The sequence below is a fragment of the Oncorhynchus tshawytscha genome, linkage group LG25 (genome assembly GCF_018296145.1).
Source record: "Oncorhynchus tshawytscha isolate Ot180627B linkage group LG25, Otsh_v2.0, whole genome shotgun sequence".
In the NCBI taxonomy this organism is placed as follows: Eukaryota; Metazoa; Chordata; class Actinopteri; order Salmoniformes; family Salmonidae; genus Oncorhynchus; species Oncorhynchus tshawytscha.
The window spans coordinates 28897609-28918755 of record NC_056453.1 but is presented as its reverse complement, the minus strand read 5'-3'; the positions used below and the strand labels follow the sequence as shown (position 1 = coordinate 28918755).

General features: G+C 47.2%; 1 protein-coding gene across 1 annotated transcript in view; it reads right to left on the bottom strand.

Annotated features, from left to right (window-relative positions):
- LOC112224582 (protein kinase C epsilon type) overlaps positions 1 to 21147 on the bottom strand; it is a 163115-nt gene that overhangs the window by 57357 nt on the left and 84611 nt on the right. Inside the window, exons 3-10 of the mRNA XM_042306204.1 lie at positions 20379 to 20547; positions 17444 to 17478; positions 17184 to 17278; positions 16962 to 17091; positions 14081 to 14223; positions 9985 to 10075; positions 9609 to 9826; positions 8399 to 8572 (exon numbers count right to left, since the gene is read on the bottom strand). Coding sequence (XP_042162138.1) covers positions 8399 to 8572; positions 9609 to 9826; positions 9985 to 10075; positions 14081 to 14223; positions 16962 to 17091; positions 17184 to 17278; positions 17444 to 17478; positions 20379 to 20547 — 1055 coding nt within the window. The remainder of the gene's footprint in view (positions 1 to 8398; positions 8573 to 9608; positions 9827 to 9984; positions 10076 to 14080; positions 14224 to 16961; positions 17092 to 17183; positions 17279 to 17443; positions 17479 to 20378; positions 20548 to 21147) is intronic.

Sequence of the window (21147 nt, the reverse complement as noted above, 5' to 3'; positions counted from 1 at the left end):
ATATACCATGGCATTTATCGTAAGAGTAGGGGTGTTAACCCCAGTGTCTAACCCTCATACCATCATGGCCACCTAATCATCCCCAGCTTCCAAATGGCTCATTCAACCCCGCTCCTCTCCCCTTCAACTATTCCCCATGTCTCTGCTGTAAATGAGAATGTGTTCTCAGTCAACTTACCTGGTAAAATAAGGGTTAAATAAATAAATAGATAAAATAGATAAATACAGTATTTCCATCCCGAGTGACACGGTGGTCTAAGGCCCTGCATCACAGTGCTAGCTGTGCCACTAGAGATCCTGGTTCGAGTCCAGGCTCTGTCGCAGACCGGGAGACCCATGGGGCGGCGCACAATTGGCCCAGCGTCGTCTGGGTTACGGGACGGTTTGGCCGGCAGGGAAGTCCTTGTCCCATCGTGCTCTAGTGACTTCTGTGGCAGACCGGGCGCATGCACGCTGACACGGTCGCCAGGTGTACAGTGATTTCTCCAACACATTGGTGTGGCTGGCTTCGGGATATGCGGGCATTGTGTCAAACACAACCCTTGGCTGGGTCGTGTTTCGGAGGACGCATGGCTCTCGACCTTCGCGTCTCCCGAGTCCGTACGGGAGTTGCAGCGATGAGACAAGATTCCAATTGGACTATCAATTGGAACCCAAAATTGGGGAGAAAAAGGGTAGAAAAAATATATATATAAATAAAAACTGTACAGTATTGCTCTGGGATGAATCCCTGTTTAACTGAGGCCTTTCCTCTACTTAGCCTTGCCACATTCCATGCTGTAAACCTGCAGTGTATGAGGTCTTCTGTTTCAATAACCCTATCAGCTCTGCTCACCAACTCTCTCCAAGGGCCTCGTTGCCCTTAAGTAGCCTGCAGACACTGGCTCCATCCCAAATGGCACCCTATTCTCTACATAGTGCACCTATTCCCTACATAGTGCACCTCGCCTAAAGCAGTGCACTATATAGGGAATAGGGTGCCACTTGAGACGCAGACCTTTGAGAGTCTTTAACGGGTGGAAATCCCAAACTATTGACGTATAGGACATCATTCTTCTCAATTGATGTGGAACCAATGTTATATAAGGCAGCAGGAGCTGTGGGCGTGATTAAGCGTGACAGTTCCAAGTGGGACAATGCGAAGCCCTCCTGGTCTTCCAGTCCCCATTGTGGGGCAGGTTAGCATTCATTGCAATGACTCATGTACTGGAGGCATCTTTGCAGTGGTCACTAGCTGACCAAAAAGCACATTTTTGTTTTCATACATTTTTATGATATAGTAAATTTTGACTTTGCAGCTGGCCCATCTGGTGTGTTTACGGACATATTCAATCAATCCTTAACCCAGTCTGCTGTTCCCACATGCTTCAAGAGGGCCACCATTGTTCCTGTTCCCAAGAAAGCTAAGGTAACTGAGCTAAACGTAGCACTCACTTCCGTCATCATGAAGTGCTTTGAGAGACGAGTCAAGGACCATATCACCTCCACCCTACCTGACACCCTAGACCCATTCCAATTTGCTTACCGCCCAAATAGGTCCACAGACAATGCCATTTCAACCACACTGCACACTGCCCTAACCCATCTGGACAAGAGGAATACCTATGTGAGAATGATGTTCATCGACTACAGCTCAGCATTTAACACCATAGTACCCTCCAAACTCGTCATCAAGCTCGAGACCCTGGGTCTCGACCCCGCTCTGTGCAACTGGGTACTGGACTTCCTGAAGGGCCGCCCCCAGGTGGTGAGGGTAGGTAACAACATATCCACCCCGCTGATCCTCAACACTGGGGCCCCACAAGGGTGCGTTCTGAGCCCTCTCCTGTACTCCCTGTTCACCCACAACTGTGTGGCCATGCACGCCTCCAACTCAATCATCAAGTTTGCGGACGACACTACAGTGGTAGGCTTGATTACCAACAACGACGAGACAGCCTACAGGGAGGAGGTGAGGGCCCTCGGAGTGTGGTGTCAGGAAAATAACCTCACACTCAACGTCAACAAAACTCAGGAGATGATTGTGGACTTCAGGAAACAGCAGAGGGAGCACCCCCTTATCCACATCGATGGAACAGTAGTGGAGAGGGTAGTAAGTTTTAAGTTCCTTGGCGTACACATCACAGACAAACTGAATTTGATGTCGTGAATTTGAACATCGTGAAGAAGGCGAAGCAGCGCCTCTTCAACCTCAGGAGGCTGAAGAAATTTGGCTTGTCACCAAAAGCACTCACAAACTTCTACAGAGGCACAATCGAGAGCATCCTGTCGGGCTGTATCACCGCCTGGTACGGCAACTGCTCCGCCCACAACCGTAAGACTCTCCAGAGGGTAGTGAGGTCTGCACAACGCATCACCGGGGGCAAACTACCTGCCCTCCAGGACACCTACACCACCCGATGTCACAGGAAGGCCATAAAGATCATCAAGGACAACAACCACCTGAGCCACTGCCAGTTCACCCCGCTATCATCCAGAAGGCGAGGTCAGTACAGGTGCATCAAAGCAGGGACCGACAGACTGAAAAACAGCTTCTATCTCAAGTCCACTTTGTTTACATACCCTACATTACTCATCTCATATGTATATACTGTACTCGATACCATCTACTGCATCTTGCCTATGCCGTTCTGTACCATCACTCATTCATATATCTTTATGTACATATTCTTTATCCCTTTACACTTGTGTGTATAAGGTAGTAGTTTTGGAATTGTTAGGTTAGATTACTCGTTGGTTATTACTGCACTGTCGGAACTAGAAGCACAAGCATTTCACTACACTCGCATTAACATCTGCTAACCATGTGTATGTGACAAATACATTTGGTTTGATTTTGATTTCTAGCAGAAACCACTGAGTTCTGCCTCCAGGGCAAGATTCATGACAATAAACATCAACCTGCCATTGTGGGGGAGTGCGGATGAAAGGAGGGGGGCAGAGAAAACAAACAGCATATGGAATACACATCAAGCCTGATAAGAATCAGGACCCTCTTATGTAAAACCTGTAACAATCCACTTGTTTGGGCCAAACACAAACCCCACGTGTGTGTGTGTGTTAGAGAGAGACAGAGACAGAGAGAGAGACAGAGAGAGAGAGAGAGAGAGAGAGAGATTGGAACAGGGAGAGGTGGAGAGAGAGAGAGAGATATAGAGAGAGAGACAGAGAGAGAGACAGAGAGAGAGAGAGAGAGAGAGGGGGAGAGAGAGAGAGAGAGGGAGAGAGAGAGAGAGAGAGAGAGAGAGAGGGGAGAGAGAGATTGGAACAGGGAGAGGTGGAGAGAGAGAGATATATAGAGAGAGAGACAGAGAGAGAGAGAGAGAGAGAGAGAGAGAGAGAGAGAGAGAGAGAGAGAGAGAGAGAGAGAGAGAGAGAGAGAGAGAGAGAGAGAGAGAGAGAGAGAGAGAGAGAGTGAGCGGGAGTGTCACGTTCTGACCTTTATTTCCTTTGTTTTGTATTTAGTTAGTATGCGAAAGTTAGCGAAAGCTGAGCGGCGGCGATATGAGGCGGCAGCACAGCCCAAATTTTTTTGGGGGGGGCAGACGAGGTGTGGTACTAAGCCAGGTAGCAGACCTGAGCTCACTCCTCGTGCTTATTATAAGCAGCGCATTACTGGTCAGGCACCGTGTTATGCGGTCAAGCGCTGTGTCGCCAGTACGTGCCCATAGCCCGGTGCGCTATAGGGCAGCCCCCCGAAAGTGCCATGCGAGTGTGGGCATCGAGCCAGGGCGTATGGTGCCTGCTCAGCGGGTCTGGTCGCCGGTATGCAGTTTTGGTCCAGGGTATCCTGCGCCGGCTCTGCGTGCTGTGTCTCCGGGGCGCTGGGAGGGTGCAGTGCGTCCTCTGCCTGCGCTCCGCTCGTGCTGGGCAAATGTGGGAATGGAGCCTAAGGGAGAGGTGCGTGTAGTAAGCACTAGATCTCCCGTGCTTACCCACAGCCCGATTCAACCTGTGCCTGCACACTGGAGGGTCCGGGCTAGAGTAGTTGTCCAGCCTGGGGAAGTGGTGCCAAGGTTGCGCACCAGAGCTCCAGTGCTCCCCCACAGCCCGGTCCTTCAGGTGCCTCCTCCTAACACCAAGCCTCCTGAAGGTCTCCCCAGCCTGGTGGTTCCTGTGGCAGCCCCACGCCCCACGCAGGCTGTCTCTCTGTCTCCTCCCTGCAGGTGGTCCCGCCTGTCCGGCGCCGCTGCCGGAGCCTCCCGCCTGTCCGGCGCCGCTGCCGGAGCCTCCCGCCTGTCCGGCGCCGCTGCCGGAGCCCCTCTGCCCAGAGCTGCCCCTCTGCCCAGAGCAGCTGTCCCGAGCAGCTGTCCCTCTGTCCCGAGCAGCTGTCCCTCTGTCCCGAGCAGCTGCCCCACCTCTGTCCCGAGCAGCTGCCCCACCTCTGTCCCGAGCAGCTGCCCCACCTCTGTCCCGAGCAGCTGCCCCACCTCTGTCCCGAGCTGCCCCTCTGTCCAGTGGGGTCATTGAGAAGGGTGGCCATGGTGAGAAAGCCACGGAGGCGGACAATAAGGCGGACTAAGACAATGGTGAAGTGGGGTCCGCGTCCCGCGCCAGAGCCGCCACCGCGGACAGACGCCCACCCAGACCCTCCCCTATAGGTCAAGGTTTTGCGGCCGGAGTCCGCACCTTTGGGGGGGGTACTGTCACGTTCTGACCTTTTATGTCCTTTGTTTTGTATTTAGTTAGTATGGTCAGGGCGTGAGTTGGGTGGGCAGTCTATGTTTGATTTTCTATGATTTGGGGATTTCTATGTTTCGGCCTAGTATGGTTCTCAATCAGAGGCAGGTGTCATTAGTTGTCTCTGATTGAGAATCATACTTAGGTAGCCTGGGTTGCACTGCTTGTTGGTGGGTGATTGTCTATGTTAGTGGCTTGTGTCAGCACAGGTGTCATTTGTAGCTTCACGGTCGTATTTGGTTTATTGTTTTTTTTTGTTACTCTTTTGTTCAGTGTTCTCTTTATTAAAATTCACTATGAACACATACCACGCCGCATATTGGTCCTCTGATCCTTCTCGCCTCTCCTCTTCAGATGAAGAGGAGGAAGACCGTGACAGGGGGAGAGAGGGAGAGGGGGGGGGTATTTATTGTTCATCCATTAATATACCTTTACTCATTCACTTTTAGCTTTTTCCAAAATTCTATTTAAAAAGGATCATAAAGGTGAACAATATCTCCTTCCTCTTTCCATGTTTAATCACAATATAATCTAATCCAATTCCCTCCAATATTTCAATCCCAACAGCAAGGTGAAACCTAAAACCAAGAAATAAGGATGAGGGATTTGAGTATGAGTAGAGACTCAATTGTGTTAAACCCTTCATCCCTCTCCTCCTCTCTTCCTACTTGTCCTCCTCTCTCATCCCTTTGTCTGAGCACCTTCCCTTCTTCCTCTCCTCTGTTCGTGCCCCCCCTCTCTCTGCCAGAACACAATGTTCCCCGGCGTGTTTGGGGAATCGGTAGAAATAAATGAGGAATGGAGCACGTCATATAGTTCCTGCAGTATATTCCAGGCCACTCTGAGAAAATAAACAAGATGCTTGAAAAAAGGTTACCTCCTCTTCCTTCTGCAAACCCTGCCTTGATCGCCCCAAACCCACTCAGGGACCACTTAACCCCACAGGCAAATAATAAAGTGAAATGTGATCATACTGGGTTTGAAGTTTGAAGTGCCTCATTTATCGCTTGTGTCTATAGTACACTGAGTTCACAAAATTAAGAACACCTTCCTAATATTGACTTGCACCCCCTCAGAAAAGCCTTGATTTGTCGGGGCATGGACTACAACACTAGTTCTCAGTCCTGGTCCTGGGGACCCCAAGGGGTGCGTGCACATTTTTATTTTTTCCCTAGTACTACACAGCTGATTCAAATGATCAACTCATCAAAAGGCTTTGATGATTTGAATCAGGTGTGTAGTGCTAGGTCAAAAACAAAAATGTGCACGCACCCATTGGGGTCCCCAGGACCAGGACTGAGAACCACTCGACTACATGAAATCGAATGCCTTCCACAGGGATGCTGGCCCATGTTGAGTAGTGGACCATTCTTGATACACAAAGGACACTGTTGAGCGTGAAAAACCCAGCAGCATTGCAGTTCTTGACACACCTACTCCACCCCGCACCTACTACCATACCCCGTTCAAAGGAACTTAAATCTTTTGTCTTGCCCAGTCACCCTCTGAATGACACACATACACAATCCATATCTCAATTAAAAATCCTTCTTTAACCTGTCTCCTCCACTACATCTACACAGATTGAAGTGGATTTAACAGGTGACATCAATAAGGGATCACAGCTTTCACCTGGATTCACCTGGTCAGTCTATGTCCTGGAAAGAGCAGGTGTCCCTAAGGTTTTGTACACTCAGTGTATGTTTATAAAAGTATGTATGTTAACATGTACTGTATGTGCGTAAAAGTGTGTAGGAGAAATTGTAACTGATTCTGCAAGGACTTGTGAGATGAGGCACCTGGCTTGAGCTGTGCGTCAGTCTGTGTGTCAAGCTAAATGGGTGGATGCCCAGAACTGCAACAAAGCCAACCATGTCTGTCATTGTCCATCAGTTGAAAGAGAGCCAGTGGAAAAGATGAGACAAGATTGGTTAGTGGAGGAAGAGGGTGAAGGGGAAATATAGAGGGTGAGAGGGTGAAAGGGAAATATAGAGGGTGAGAGGGTGAAAGGGAAATATAGGCTACAGAATGGACGGCAGGGTGCAAGATGTCTACAACTTCTAACAAAGGCTCATTAACTCAAATGCATTGACCCAGAAAGCCTGGCAAACTGTACATAGGTCGATGCATATGATAAACACCTACCAGCTTCCACATACAGTAGGCATAGTTCATATGTGGGAGGAAAGATACACACAAACTGCTTTCATGAATTTTCATGAGCTCTGCGTTAGATACATATTTAATGTGCCAAATGCACAGAAATGAACAGAAATCCACAGAAATGTAGAGAAATGCAGAAGTGTTGGTAAAGAACCCACAGAAACCCACAGAAATGCAGAAGTGTTGGTAAAGAACCCACAGAAACCCACAGAAATGCAGAAGTGTTGGTAAGGAACCCACAGAAACCCACAAAAACCCACAGAAACCCACAGAAATGCAGAAGTGTTGGTAAAGAACCCACAGAAACCCACAGAAATGCAGAAGTGTTGGTAAAGAACCCACAGAAACCCACAGAAATGCAGAAGTGTTGGTAAAGAACCCACACAGCACTAACCTACTGCATACCGTTTACTTATGGATAAGTTGTTCCACAAATAGACTGCCTTTTACGACCTTGTGACATTATGTGTGTACATGTTGATAAAACTAAACCATGTTGAAAAATTCCACTAATAGTGTGTTTTCATGTGGGAAAACATGTTTGTTATGAAGTTGAGCATGTGCTCTTTCTGACAGAATGTTCAATTCGGTGAAATAAATGGATATTCCTGAACAAATGTAACTACCCAAAAGGCACTCTATTCACGGAACGACCCGGGTTTGCCATCCTACACTTCACCACCTAAAGCCAGGAACTATCTATAGGCAGTGGAACGTTTGGTATGTATGCATGTGTATTAACATGATTAACATGTATTTTGGAAAAAGTGTTACTAACTCTGGTTGTGTTCTCCAACTATGATATTATATCGCCACCTGGTGGTAATCATACCAAAATGCCAACCAGTGAAACTGCTGTCTTTGGAGTGTTCCTGTGTGTTTGTTGGTTTTTAACCCTACGTTAGTCGGGAAGCAGCCCGTCTAACGTCTGTCTGTCTGTCTGTCTGTCTGTCTGTCTGTCTGTCTGTCTGTCTGTGTGTTTGTGTATGTGGCATGCATACTCGTCCCTACCTTGGTCTGGAAGCAGCAGAAGAGCTGGGTCAGGTAGGGGTGTTTCCTACCTTGGTCTGGAAGCAGCAGAGAGCTGGGTCAGGTAGGGGTGTTTCCTACCTTGGTCTGGAAGCAGCAGAGAGCTGGGTCAGGTAGGGGTGTTTCCTACCTTGGTCTGGAAGCAGCAGAGAGCTGGGTCAGGTAGGGTGTTTCCTACCTTGGTCTGGAAGCAGCAGAAGAGCTGGGTCAGGTAGGGGTGTTTCCTACCTTGGTCTGAAGCAGCAGAGAGCTGGGTCAGGTAGGGGTGTTTCCTACCTTGGTCTGAAAGCAGCACAAGAGCTGGGTCAGGTAGGGGTGTTTCCTACCTTGGTCTGGAAGCAGCACAAGAGCTGGGTCGGGTAGGGGTGTTTCCTACCTTGGTCTGGAAGCAGCACAAGAGCTGGGTCAGGTAGGGGTGTTTCCTACCTTGGTCTGGAAGCAGCACAAGAGCTGGGTCAGGTAGGGGTGTTTCCTACCTTGGTCTGGAAGCAGCACAAGAGCTGGGTCAGGTAGGGGTGTTTCCTACCTTGGTCTGGAAGCAGCAGAAGAGCTGGGTCAGGTAGGGGTGTTTCCTAGCCAGGGCCAGGATGCGTTTCTCTGTCAGGGTACAGTCCACATCATCATCCTGCAGGATCACGTCTTTCTTCAGCACCTTCACAGCATACACTTCATCTGTCCCTTTCAGCTCAGCCAGCATCACCTACAGGGAAGACCCATAGAGGTTATCATACACCTCATCTGTCCCTTTCAGCTCAGCCAGCATCACCTACAGGGAAGACCCATAGAGGTTATCATACACCTCATCTGTCCCTTTCAGCTCAGCCAGCATCACCTACAGGGAAGAACCGCAGAGGTTATCATACACCTCATCTGTCCCTTTCAGCTCAGCCAGCATCACCTACAGGGAAGACCCGTTGAGGTTATCATACACCTCATCTGTCCCTTTCAGCTCAGCCAGCATCACCTATAGGGAAGACCCGTTGAGGTTATCATACACCTCATCTGTCCCTTTCAGCTCAGCCAGCATCACCTACAGGGAAGACCCGTAGAGGTTATCATACACCTCATCTGTCCCTTTCAGCTCAGCCAGCATCACCTATAGGGAAGACCCGTTGAGGTTATCATACACCTCATCTGTCCCTTTCAGCTCAGCCAGTATCACCTACAGGGAAGACCCATAGAGGTTATCATACACCTCATCTGTCCCTTTCAGCTCAGCCAGCATCACCTATAGGGAAGACCCGTTGAGGTTATCATACACCTCATCTGTCCCTTTCAGCTCAGCCAGCATCACCTACAGGGAAGACCCGTAGAGGTTATCATACACATGCACACAAGCACGCTCACACATGCACACACACTCACACACACACACACACACACACACACACACACACACACACACACACACACACACACACTGCTAGTGCAACAACACTCAAGCCACTGACTCATTATATCTGAGGTTTAAATTAAGAGGAAAGACAGACACATGAAATGATTCAGGAGGAAAAACCAACCAAACCCAAAGTACTCTGTACAACAACAAGCCCAATGGAACCAATGGAAGAGCTGACTGCCCTTAGCATCACTGGAAGGGACTGATTATTGTCCAACGAGAGAGATAGAGAAAGAGAGAGATGACAGAGAGAAGGAGACAGAGAGAGACAAATACAGGCAGACAGGCAGACAGGCAGACAGACAGACAGACAGACAGACAGACAGACAGACAGTACCTTTCCGAAGCTGCCTTTGCCCAGGACCTTGATGAAGAGGAAGTCCTGCAGGGTCATCCTCTTGGTCTGGATGATCTTGAGTTCTCCGTTCTCTCGGGCCTCGCCCACCTCTGAGCCCACCCCCACCCTGCTGGAAGAGGAGGACGAGGCTGACTTGTGTTCCTGTCCACGTTGCTCAAACGACAGCGCCTTGCGGATGTTCTCCAACTCTTTCAGATCTGGGAGAAAAACCAGAGAGGGAAAGGAGAAATAAGAGTGTGTTCCTCTGTGTAAGGCCAGGGGTGGAAATAATAAGAAAACACTCCCCGGAACCCTCCAAAGTACCACCATGAATTGAATGTACTGTAGAGATGCACATTTTGACATGTGTGTTTACCTTGGTCACATGGGGAGGTGGGGGCCGATTTGGATCGGTCCTCCTCTGTCTGGGGGGTACATGGTAACGGCTGCTGGGGTTCTTGGGTTATCTATGGAGAACAACATCCTCATTTTCACCATTATCATAATCATCGTCCTGCAATCCTTCTCAATCTCTACCACATCTACCACATCTATCACATCTCTCTACCACATCTCTATACCACATCTACCACATCTCTCTACCACATCTACCACCTCTCTCTACCACATCTCTATACCACATCTTTCTACCACATCTAACACATCTCTCTACCACATCTACCACCTCTCTCTACCACATCTCTCTACTACATCTGTAACACATCTAACACATCTCTCTACCACATCTAACACATCTCTCTACCACATCTACCACATCTCTCTACGACATCTCTCTACCACATCAACCACATCTCTCTACTACATCTCTCTACCACATCTACCACATCTCTCTACCACATCTACCACATCTCTCTACCACATCTACCACATCTCTCTACCACATCTCTCTACCACATCTCTTTACCACACCTACCACATCTCTCTACCACATATCTCTACCACATCTCTATACCACATATCTCTACCACATCTACCACATCTCTATTCCACATCTCCACCACATCTCTCTACCACATGTACCACATCTCTCTACAACATCTAACACATCTCTCTACCACATCTCTCTACCAGATCTACCACACCTCTCTACGACATCTCTCTACCACATATACCACATCTCTATACCACATCTACCACATCTCTCTACCACATCTACCACATCTACCACATCTCTCTACCACATCTCTCTACCACATCCCTCTACCACATCTCTACCACATATCTCTACCACATCTCCATACCACATCTCTCTACCACATCTACCACATCCCTCTACCACATCTCTATACCACATCTACCACATCCCTCTACCACGTCTCTATACCACATCAACCACATCTCTATACCACATCAACCACATCTCTATACCACATCTACCACATCTCTATACCACATCAACCACATTCCTCTACCACATCTCTATACCACATCAACCACATCCCTCTACCACATCTCTATACCACATCTACCACATCTCTCTACCACATCTCTATACCTCATCTACCACATCTCTCTACCACATCTACCACATCTCTATATCACATCTACCACATCCCTCTACCACATCTTTATACCACATCAACCACATCTCTATACCACATCAACCACATCCCTCTACCACATCTCTATACCTCATCTACCACATCCCTCTACCACATCTCTATACCTCATCTACCACATCTCTCTACCACATCTCTATACCACATCAACCACATCCCTCTACCACATCTCTATACCTCATCTACCACATCCCTCTACCACATCTCTATACCTCATCTACCACATCTCTCTACCACATCTCTATACCACATCAACCACATCTCTATACCACATCAACCACATCTCTATACCACATCAACCACATCTCTATACCACATCAACCACATCTCTATACCACATCAACCACATCCCTCTACCACATCTCTATACCACATCTACCACATCTCTCTACCACATCTACCACATCTCTCTACCACACCTAGATGTTGGACTTAATGCACTTTAGCACTTGCACTTCAACATGTAGCATAATTCTGTCATTTTTATGAAATTGCACTTATCCAGCCTACTTTCTTGTTAATATCCTTTGCTATCTGTTTTAAAATATGTGATTTTGTTTGTATGTATTGCAGAGGCGTGGACTCGAGTCACATGACTTGACTTGGTAGAAAATAAAACAACTTGAGACGACTTCGACTTGGAGCCTCACGACTCGGGACTCGATTTAGACTTGAGACATATGACTTGAAATTATCTGGCCAGATTTTGTAATGTTTTGTCACTGATTTTGTGTCACAGAATCTACGTGGATTAGGCTACTCTCAACGTAGCCAAATACAGTATCTCACTTGCAAAAAAAACTCTGATTGGCTAGTAAAACTCACACTCGACCCTCTGATTGAATCAGCAAACTGTCAATCAACACAGGTCGGGTGACCTACAGTAGTGCTGTGAGAAGGTTTTGGGGGGCTGCGAGTCTGAAACTGAATGGGAAAAAATTCATTATATATAATACATAACTAGATATAGCCTCCCATTTATATTTTATATTTATACCTTTGTTTATTTGATCTGGTTACTAACACAGGCATAGGGCATTGCACCAAATTCTTGAAATCTGTGTTTCAGAACCCAAAAATGCCTTGACTGTTGACCAATGACCAGTCATTAGCATTGGGACGCAAAGGAGGGCGCACACATCCAGATTAGTGACCAGAAAACTCTTGTTTAATTTTCCCCAGTTTTACCTGGCAAAAACAGATTAGTTTACCTACGTTAATATTTTCCATATCAAGTAACGCTTAGCAACCCGCTATGGATGCATCTTTTCCACAATAGGCTAACTGGTGATTTCATTGACCATTTTCATATTTCAGATAGGCCTAGTTTGTGTGTTTATAATTATATAACTCAGTGGTGGTACTGCATATGTCTAAAGATAGCTGTAACATCGTACTACCTGCAATACTCATGGGATGAAGATGTAACATTCTGGCGAATTAACTAGGATATTTGTGAGGAAGAAAAAAAGGCTACAGACAAATCATGCTTTCCATCTGATACTGCAGCACCCCAGCCATATGATCCTGTAACCCCCGCTGCATACCGGTAGGGTAGGCCATATGACCCTGTAACCCCCGCTGCATACCGGTAGGGTAGGCCATATGACCCTGTAACCCCCGCTGCATACCGGTAGGGTAGGCCAGATGATCCTGTAACCCCGCTGCATACCGGTAGAATAGGCCAGATGATCCTGTAACCCCCGCTGCATACCGGTAGGGTAGGCCAGATGATCCTGTAACCCCCGCTGCATACCGGTAGAATAGGCCATATGATCCTGTAACCCCCTGCTGCATACCGGTAGAATAGGCCAGATGATCCTGTAACCCCCGCTGCATACCGGTAGGGTAGGCCATATGACCCTGTAACCCCCTGCTGCATACCGGTAGAATAGGCCAGATGATCCTGTAACCCCCGCTGCATACCGGTAGGGTAGGCCATATGACCCTGTAACCCCCCCGCTGCATACCGGTAGAATAGGCCAGATGATCCTGTAACCCCCGCTGCATACCGGTAGGGTAGGCCATATGACCCTGTAACCCCCGCTGCATACCGGTAGAATAGGCCATATGATCCTGTAACCCCCGCTGCATACCGGTAGGGTAGGCCGTATGATCCTGTAACCCCCGCTGCATACCGGTAGGGTAGGCCATATGATCCTGTAACCCCCGCTGCATACCGGTAGGATACGCCATATGATCCTGTAACCCCCGCTGCATACCGGTAGAATAGGCCATATGACCTGTAACCCCCGCTGCATACCGGTAGGGTAGGGCCAGATGATCCTGTAACCCCCGCTGCATACCGGTAGGGTAGGCCATATGATCCTGTAACCCCCTGCTGCATACCGGTAGAATAGGCCGTATGATCCTGTAACCCCCGCTGCATACCGGTAGGATACGCCATATGATCCTGTAACCCCCGCTGCATACCGGTAGAATAGGCCATATGATCCTGTAACCCCCGCTGCATACCGGTAGGATAGACCCCTACTCCTCGCCCATACCCCTGCTCCTTGCCCATACGCCTACCCATACCCCTGCTCCTTGCCCATACCCATACCCCTGCTCCTTGCCCATTTCCCTACCCATACCCCTGCTCCTTGCCCATACCCATACCCCTGCTCCTTGCCCATTTCCCTACCCATACCCCTGCTCCTTGCCCATACCCATACCCCTGCTCCTTGCCCATTGCCCTACCCATACCCCTGCTCCTTGCCCATACCCATACCCCTACCCTTTGCCCCTGCTCCTTGCCCATACCCCTTTCTCTCGCCCCTGCCCCATGCCCCTTACCCCTCTCCCCTGCCCCACGCCCCTGGCAGTGCCCCCTAACCCTGGCAGTGCCCCCTGACCCTGGAAGTGTCCCTTGCTCATGGCGGTTTCTCTGACCTTTTTCCTCCTCTGGGCACTGCTGGAGATCTTGTCTGGTGTGACCCCCAGGTCAGACAGAACCTTGGCGATGCCCCTCGCGTCCACCCCACAGTTAGGGGCCACGTTACTTTCACAGCGTCTGTGTACATTCACCTTACAGACTGAGAGAGAGACCATGGTTACACCACATGCACATTCACCTTACAGACTGAGAGAGAGACCATAGTTACACCACATGTACATTCACCTTACAGACAGAGAGAGAGACCATGGTTACACCACATGTACATTCACCTTACAGACAGAGAGAGAGACCATAGTTACACCACATGTACATTCCCCTTACAGACTGAGAGAGAGACCATAGTTACACCACATGTACATTCACCTTACAGACTGAGAGAGAGACCATAGTTACACCACATGTACATTCACCTTACAGACTGAGAGAGAGACCATAGTTACACCACATGTACATTCACCTTACAGACTGAGAGAGAGACCATGGTTACACCACATGTACATTCACCTTACAGACAGAGAGAGAGACCATGGTTACACCACATGTACATTCACCTTACAGACAGAGAGAGAGACCATGGTTACACCACATGTACATTCACCTTACAGACAGAGAGAGAGACCATAGTTACACCACATGTACATTCACCTTACAGACAGAGAGAGAGACCATGGTTACACCACATGTACATTCACCTTACAGACTGAGAGAGAGACCATGGTTACACCACATGTACATTCACCTTACAGACAGAGAGAGAGACCATGGTTACACCACATGTACATTCACCTTACAGACAGAGAGAGAGACCATAGTTACACCACATGTACATTCACCTTACAGACAGAGAGAGAGACCATAGTTACACCACATGTACATTCACCTTACAGACAGAGAGAGAGACCATAGTTACACCACATGTACATTCACCTTACAGACAGAGAGAGAGACCATGGTTACACCACATGTACATTCACCTTACAGACTGAGAGAGAGACCATAGTTACACCACATGTACATTCACCTTACAGACTGAGAGAGAGACCATAGTTACACCACATGTACATTCACCTTACAGACAGAGAGAGAGACCATGGTTACACCACATGTACATTCCCCTTACAAACAGAGAAAATCCTTGCTATTGGAGTGCCTCACAATCTTCTTGACAAGTAACACATGCTGTGAGAATTTCCTATGTTAGATTAGAATTCTTTATTGTCTGATCTTCACGGATATTTACTTTACGTACAAGAAAATCCACTGTGAAATGTGAAAGACATGGCAAAGACCAGACATAACATCAAACATACACATTCATGAAACAACAAAACAAGAATGACAGTTTAAGGACTCTTACCCCTTCCTTCCACATTACATAGCTGTCCCTCCTATATTCAATCTTTTTTTATTATCATTTTTTGTTGTTGTTGGTGGGGGGTAGATCAGCTTTCATATTGCAGATAGATTGTAGCTTCCATCAATGTAATTGTCTGCTTCATTTCCAATCCCCCATATATTTTTTAAGTCATATATATATATACATAAAGTGCATTCGGAACATATTCAGACCCCTTGACTTTTTCCACATTTTGTTATTTTACAGCTTTATTCTAAAATAGTAGTAGTTTGGAACCACCAAGACTCCGCTCTGCCAAACTGAGCAATCGGGGGAGAAGGGCCTTGGTCAGGGAGGTGACCAAGAACCCGATGGTCACTCTGAAAGAGATCTAGAATTCCTCTGTGGAGATGGGAGAACCTTCCAGAAGGGCAACCGTCTCTGCAGGACTCCACCAATCAGGCCTTTATGGTAGACTGGCCAGACGTAAGCCACTCCTCAGTAAAAGGTACATGACAGCCCGCTTGGAGTTTGTCATTAGGCACCTAAAAGACTCTCAGACCATGAGAAACAAGATTCTCAGGGCTGATGAAACCAAGATTGAAGTCCTTGGCCTCACATCTGGAGGAAACCTAGCACCAACCCTATGGTGAAGCATGGTGGTGGCAGCATCATGCTGTGGGGATATTTTTCTGTGGCAGGGACTGGGAAACTAGTCAGGATTGAGTGAAAGATGAACGGAGCAAAGTACAGAGAGATCCTTGATGAAAACCTGCTCCAGAGCACTCAAGACCTCAGACTTGGGCGAACGTTCACCTTCCAACAGGATAACGACCCAATGCACACAGCCAAGACAATGCAGGAGAGGCTTCGGGACAAGTCTCTGAATGTCCTTGAGTAGCTCAGCCAGAGCCCGGACTTGAACCCGAACGAACTTGATCTCAAACCCGATCTCTGGAGACCTGAAAATAGCTGTGCAGCGATGCTTACCATCCATCCTGACAGAGCTTGAGAGGATATGCAGAGGAAAATGGGAGAAACTCCCCAAATACAGGTGTGCCAAGCTTGTAGCGTTATACCCAAGAAGACTCGAGGCTGTAATCGCTGCCAAAGGTGCTTCAAAAAAGTACAGAGTATTGGGTCTGAATACTTATGTAAATGTGATATTTGCACAAAATGTCAAACCTGTTTTACCTTTGTCATTATGTGGTATTGTGTGTAGACTGATGAGGTAAAAAATGAATTAATTATAGAGTAAGGCTGTAACATAACACAATGTGGGAAAAGTCAAGGGGTCTGAATACACACCCCCTTAATGTCCAAGGTCCCTGAGCGTTGCACATAATGTTATTGCACACCGCTATAGTTTCAATGTCCGTGATTAGTAGTGAGTTGTAGTGCATTTGTTTCTATATGTCAGTGTGTGTGTGTGTGTGTGTGTGTGTGTGTGTGTGTGTGTGTGTGTGTGTGTGTGTGTGTGTGTGTGTGTGTGTGTGTGTGTGTGTGTGCATATGCCTGTGTGTGTGCTTCTGGCATACCTTTGCATTGCAGCCCTTGTCTGAGCAGGCCCCACAATAGTGATCCACAGTGGTCACAGAAGGTTAGGACTTTGAAGTTGTGAATACCAAACTTATGAGGCATATTAACACTGAACCGCTGGGATCCAACCTGCAGGGGGAGACAAAGAACACTGATAATAACACAGTCACACCCCTAGATTGATTCACCTAATAATAACTAATATGTGGAGAGATGCCTACCTCCTCTGGTGTAGTGTCCTCCTTGTCTTTCTTCATCCCAGCACACTTTGTGATGATGAGCTCGTGGCATCGCTTATGGACTACACACGTGCACACTAGGAGACACCAGACAACTCAGTCATTCACTTCCATTTCAACACGTTAGTTGACTTATCCCCAAAGGCCCTATTACGTATAGAGTAATAGGAATACATATTGGTGTGCAGATAGATGTCACACAGAGAAAGTGCCAGTAAGGAGAGAGAAAGTAGCTATATCACCTTGACACTGGTAGCCCTGTTTCCCGATCACACCCCTGTTGAGATAGATGCATAGTCTCACTGACATTTCACTCAATGCAACATAGAGTCAGATTCAAAATGGAACATTATTATATTAGACAAGTGGAATTGTAAGGTGTTGCTTAGAATGAAGTGCATATGTTTGGATCCAAAATAAATATTTCCTGACCCAATTTAAAACGTTTCAAACTCCTTGCTATATTTGAAGACCCTCACAGCTTTGTCACATTCACATACATTTTTTTCGTGTTTCTGATTGAAGGCTCAATCTGTAATTTCAACAGCCTGACTGTGCTTCAAGTAAACTGTAATTAAAGCTATTTTTCCCTTTTCCTGTTGAAAATCAATATCCCACGTATAAATATAGTAATGTGGACAACACTTGAAGGTAAAAAAATATGTTTTGAGCAAGTGCGGTGCAAGTGCAAACTTCATGTAGTCGGCCATTCAGGGAGTTGGTCAATGGTGCCCTCTGATGTCATCGGCCTCCCCCCTTGCTTGGGGGAACAATGGAGAAACAATAGAGTACCACAGTATGAGTCATAATACCCATTAAACCTAGCGGTCAAACAAGGAACTGGTTCCAATCGTTTGTCCACCATTCATTTTTCCTATAAGGGATTTTAGAAACACTTAAAATAAGGGCTGTATTTCGTGTAGGCATTTGATAACCATGTACAACTTTAACCATGTACTACTTTAATCAATATATTCACCTGTATTTACACCCCCAAAATTAAATGGTAATTAGTTGCTAATGTGGCTATCATAAAGATCTACGAATGCCATGATGATTTGGACGAGACTGCCGAATCGAGGCAAAGGTAAGTATCTCTGGATGAACTGTCTAAAGCTAGGTACATTTAGTATTAAATAAATTGACTACATTTATTTTACATTGACAATTCTGTAAACTGTCTTGGGCACCCTTTAAATTGACACAATACCTGTTAGCAAAGGTGTCAGCTAGAGACGACGTGCAGGAGATGGCAGGGATTTGTAGTCTTGCATGATGTCTACGTTGATGCTAATTAGCATTTCCGAATCTGAGAGTAAATAGAGCCGAATATATTGCTAAAAGTCACCTTGTCCGAGAGAGATTTACACGGTTATAAAAACGTCATACCAGGGTAAGACTACACAAAACACAGCCCTTTGAAGTGTTTCTAAAATAACATGAATGGTGGAAAAACGATTGGAACCATTTACATGTTTGACCATTAGATTTTATGGGTATTATGACACCTCCAATGTGGGGCTCTATAGAGAACAAAAGAGGAAAGCCCCCCACCCCCCACTAGTGCCATGTCATGAGGATACCTGGACCACCAATTGAGATGTGCCTTTTGCTAAGTAAATCAGGTGATAAATGCAGACTGGAGTGCGACTTTAATTGAAATTGAACCATTGAACAGCAGGAATTCTTACAGACTGTGCCTCTCAGTCTAATTTAATAAGTTCATCAGGTACATTGCTAGGTGCTACATGTCAGGTTCCCGAGCCAGAGCAGTGTGTTCTGCCACCTTTAGCAGAGCTGTCACTGTGGCAATGTGGCCATATTTTATGGCTGAGTCGGGGTGTGAGAGGGGGAGGAGGGGGTGGAGGGAAGATGGAGAGGCTGGGCCTGAAATAGCCACAGCTGTGTGCTAACACTCTTTATCACCTCTGTCAGGGAGCCACGTCACCCCATTACCCCCCTGTTACACTTATGGCCAATTTCCACCTGAGACTTACCTCAGTGTTTTACCAAAAAGGCTCAGACTTTTTTGTTTCCACCTCCATGGACCATCTCCAGTGTCTCACTGGGCAATGGCCTCAGCTGACCTGCTCTGACTTGGGGCCAAGGCCCTGGAAACGGGGTCTTTTTAGCTGGCATTTACAGAAAAATGTCTAACTGTGAACATGGGTTAACAACTTCCACAGCAAACACCTTCTCACAAAGCAGCTGTCGTGATGATGCAGAGGTTGTTGATTCTGCTCTTCACACGTCTTTTGTGTCACACTCCTGATGGAAACACAGTTCGCCAAAAATAACACTAGAGCTTTTACACGAACATACACACTGACGACACACTGGTGTGGGGTAAGTCTCAGGTGGAAATGGGAGCATCTGAAATTGCGACAGTGTCCTGCAGTCAGTTAGGGACCTTTTGACAGCGACACTCTGTGTTTCAAAGTTCATCAGAGAACTGGAGGCACTTGTAAGTGAGAGAAAGACTATTGTGCACTGCCATCAAGACTCCTGTTGTATCAATGAGATACTGTTTAAAGTAACATCAACCTGTAGGCAGGCACTGTTCCCAGTTCAGATCAGACTCTTCTCACAGCTTTAAGACACTCGGACTCCGTGTGCACTACGGTGATTTGTTAGGTCATAAGCCCTGGGAAGCAGGAATTGTCAGCTTGTACTACAGATGCGTGCTTGGTGCATGTAGCTTGGTGCATGTAGCTTGGTGCATGTAGCTTGGTGCCATCGGGGAACAGAGAACCAGCTGGACTCTCCAGGATAAAGCTTCCACTGTCACACTGTAATGTCTAGCCTAGGGGCTTTTCCCACTGTCTCCATGGCAACACTGACAGACAAGAGCGCCGACCGTCCATGACCACGCATATAAAGTCTCTATAAGCTGACGTAGGTAGGTGTGTGTGTGTCTCTCACCATATAAAGTCTCTATAAGCTGACGTAGGTAGGTGTGTGTGTGTCTCTCACCATATAAAGTCTCTATAAGCTGACGTAGGTAGGTGTGTGTGTGTCTCTCACCATATAAAGTCTCTATAAGCTGACGTAGGTAGGTGTGTGTGTGTCTCTCACCATATAAAGTCTCTATAAGCTGACGTAGGTAGGTGTGTGTGTGTCTCTCACCATATAAAGTCTCTATAAGCTGACGTAGGTAGGTGTGTGTGTGTCTCTCACCATATAAAGTCTCTGCAGTGGGAGCAGTAGGTAGGCTGTCGTAGGTATGTGGCCATGAACTTGTGTCCGTTGACCTGATGGACCCTCCTTCGTACAGCACCCTGCCTCTTCCTTGGCCGCATGCGCTCCCGAAACACACGCTCCTCTGCATTCTCACTGGAGCCTGGAGCTGGAGAAACACATTATTAGCAAAACCAAGGAATCATAAGATTGTAACATGGGAAACACATGACTTCCTCTTTAATGTATCAACTGGTACACAACAGATTGACACAAGAAGGAGGCTGATGAATTATTTCACATTGGTGAAGAGTCTGCCAGTTGTATGCTTCTCCACAGTGCTACTCCAAACCCCATACAGCTGGGAGGGAATGGAACAGTCTATTGCTACTCCAAACACCCTAGCTGGGAGGGAATGGAACAGTCTAGTGCTACTCCAAACACCCTAGCTGGGAGGGAATGTCCAGTGCTTAAGCAACAAGGCCCGAAGGGGTGTGGTATATGGCCAATATACCACATTCTTAGGCACGACACCTAAGAGTGTGCCTGGACACAGCCCTTAGTCGTGGTACACTACATGACCAAAAGTGGGTGGATACCTGCTTGTCGAACATCTCATTACAAAATCATGGGCTTGAATATGGAGTTGTTTCCCCCTTTGCTGCTATAAAAGCCTCCACTCTTCTGGGAAGGCTTTCCACTAGATGTTGGAACATTGTTGAGGGGACTTGCTTCCATTCAGCCACAAGAGCAGGTCGGGCACTGATGT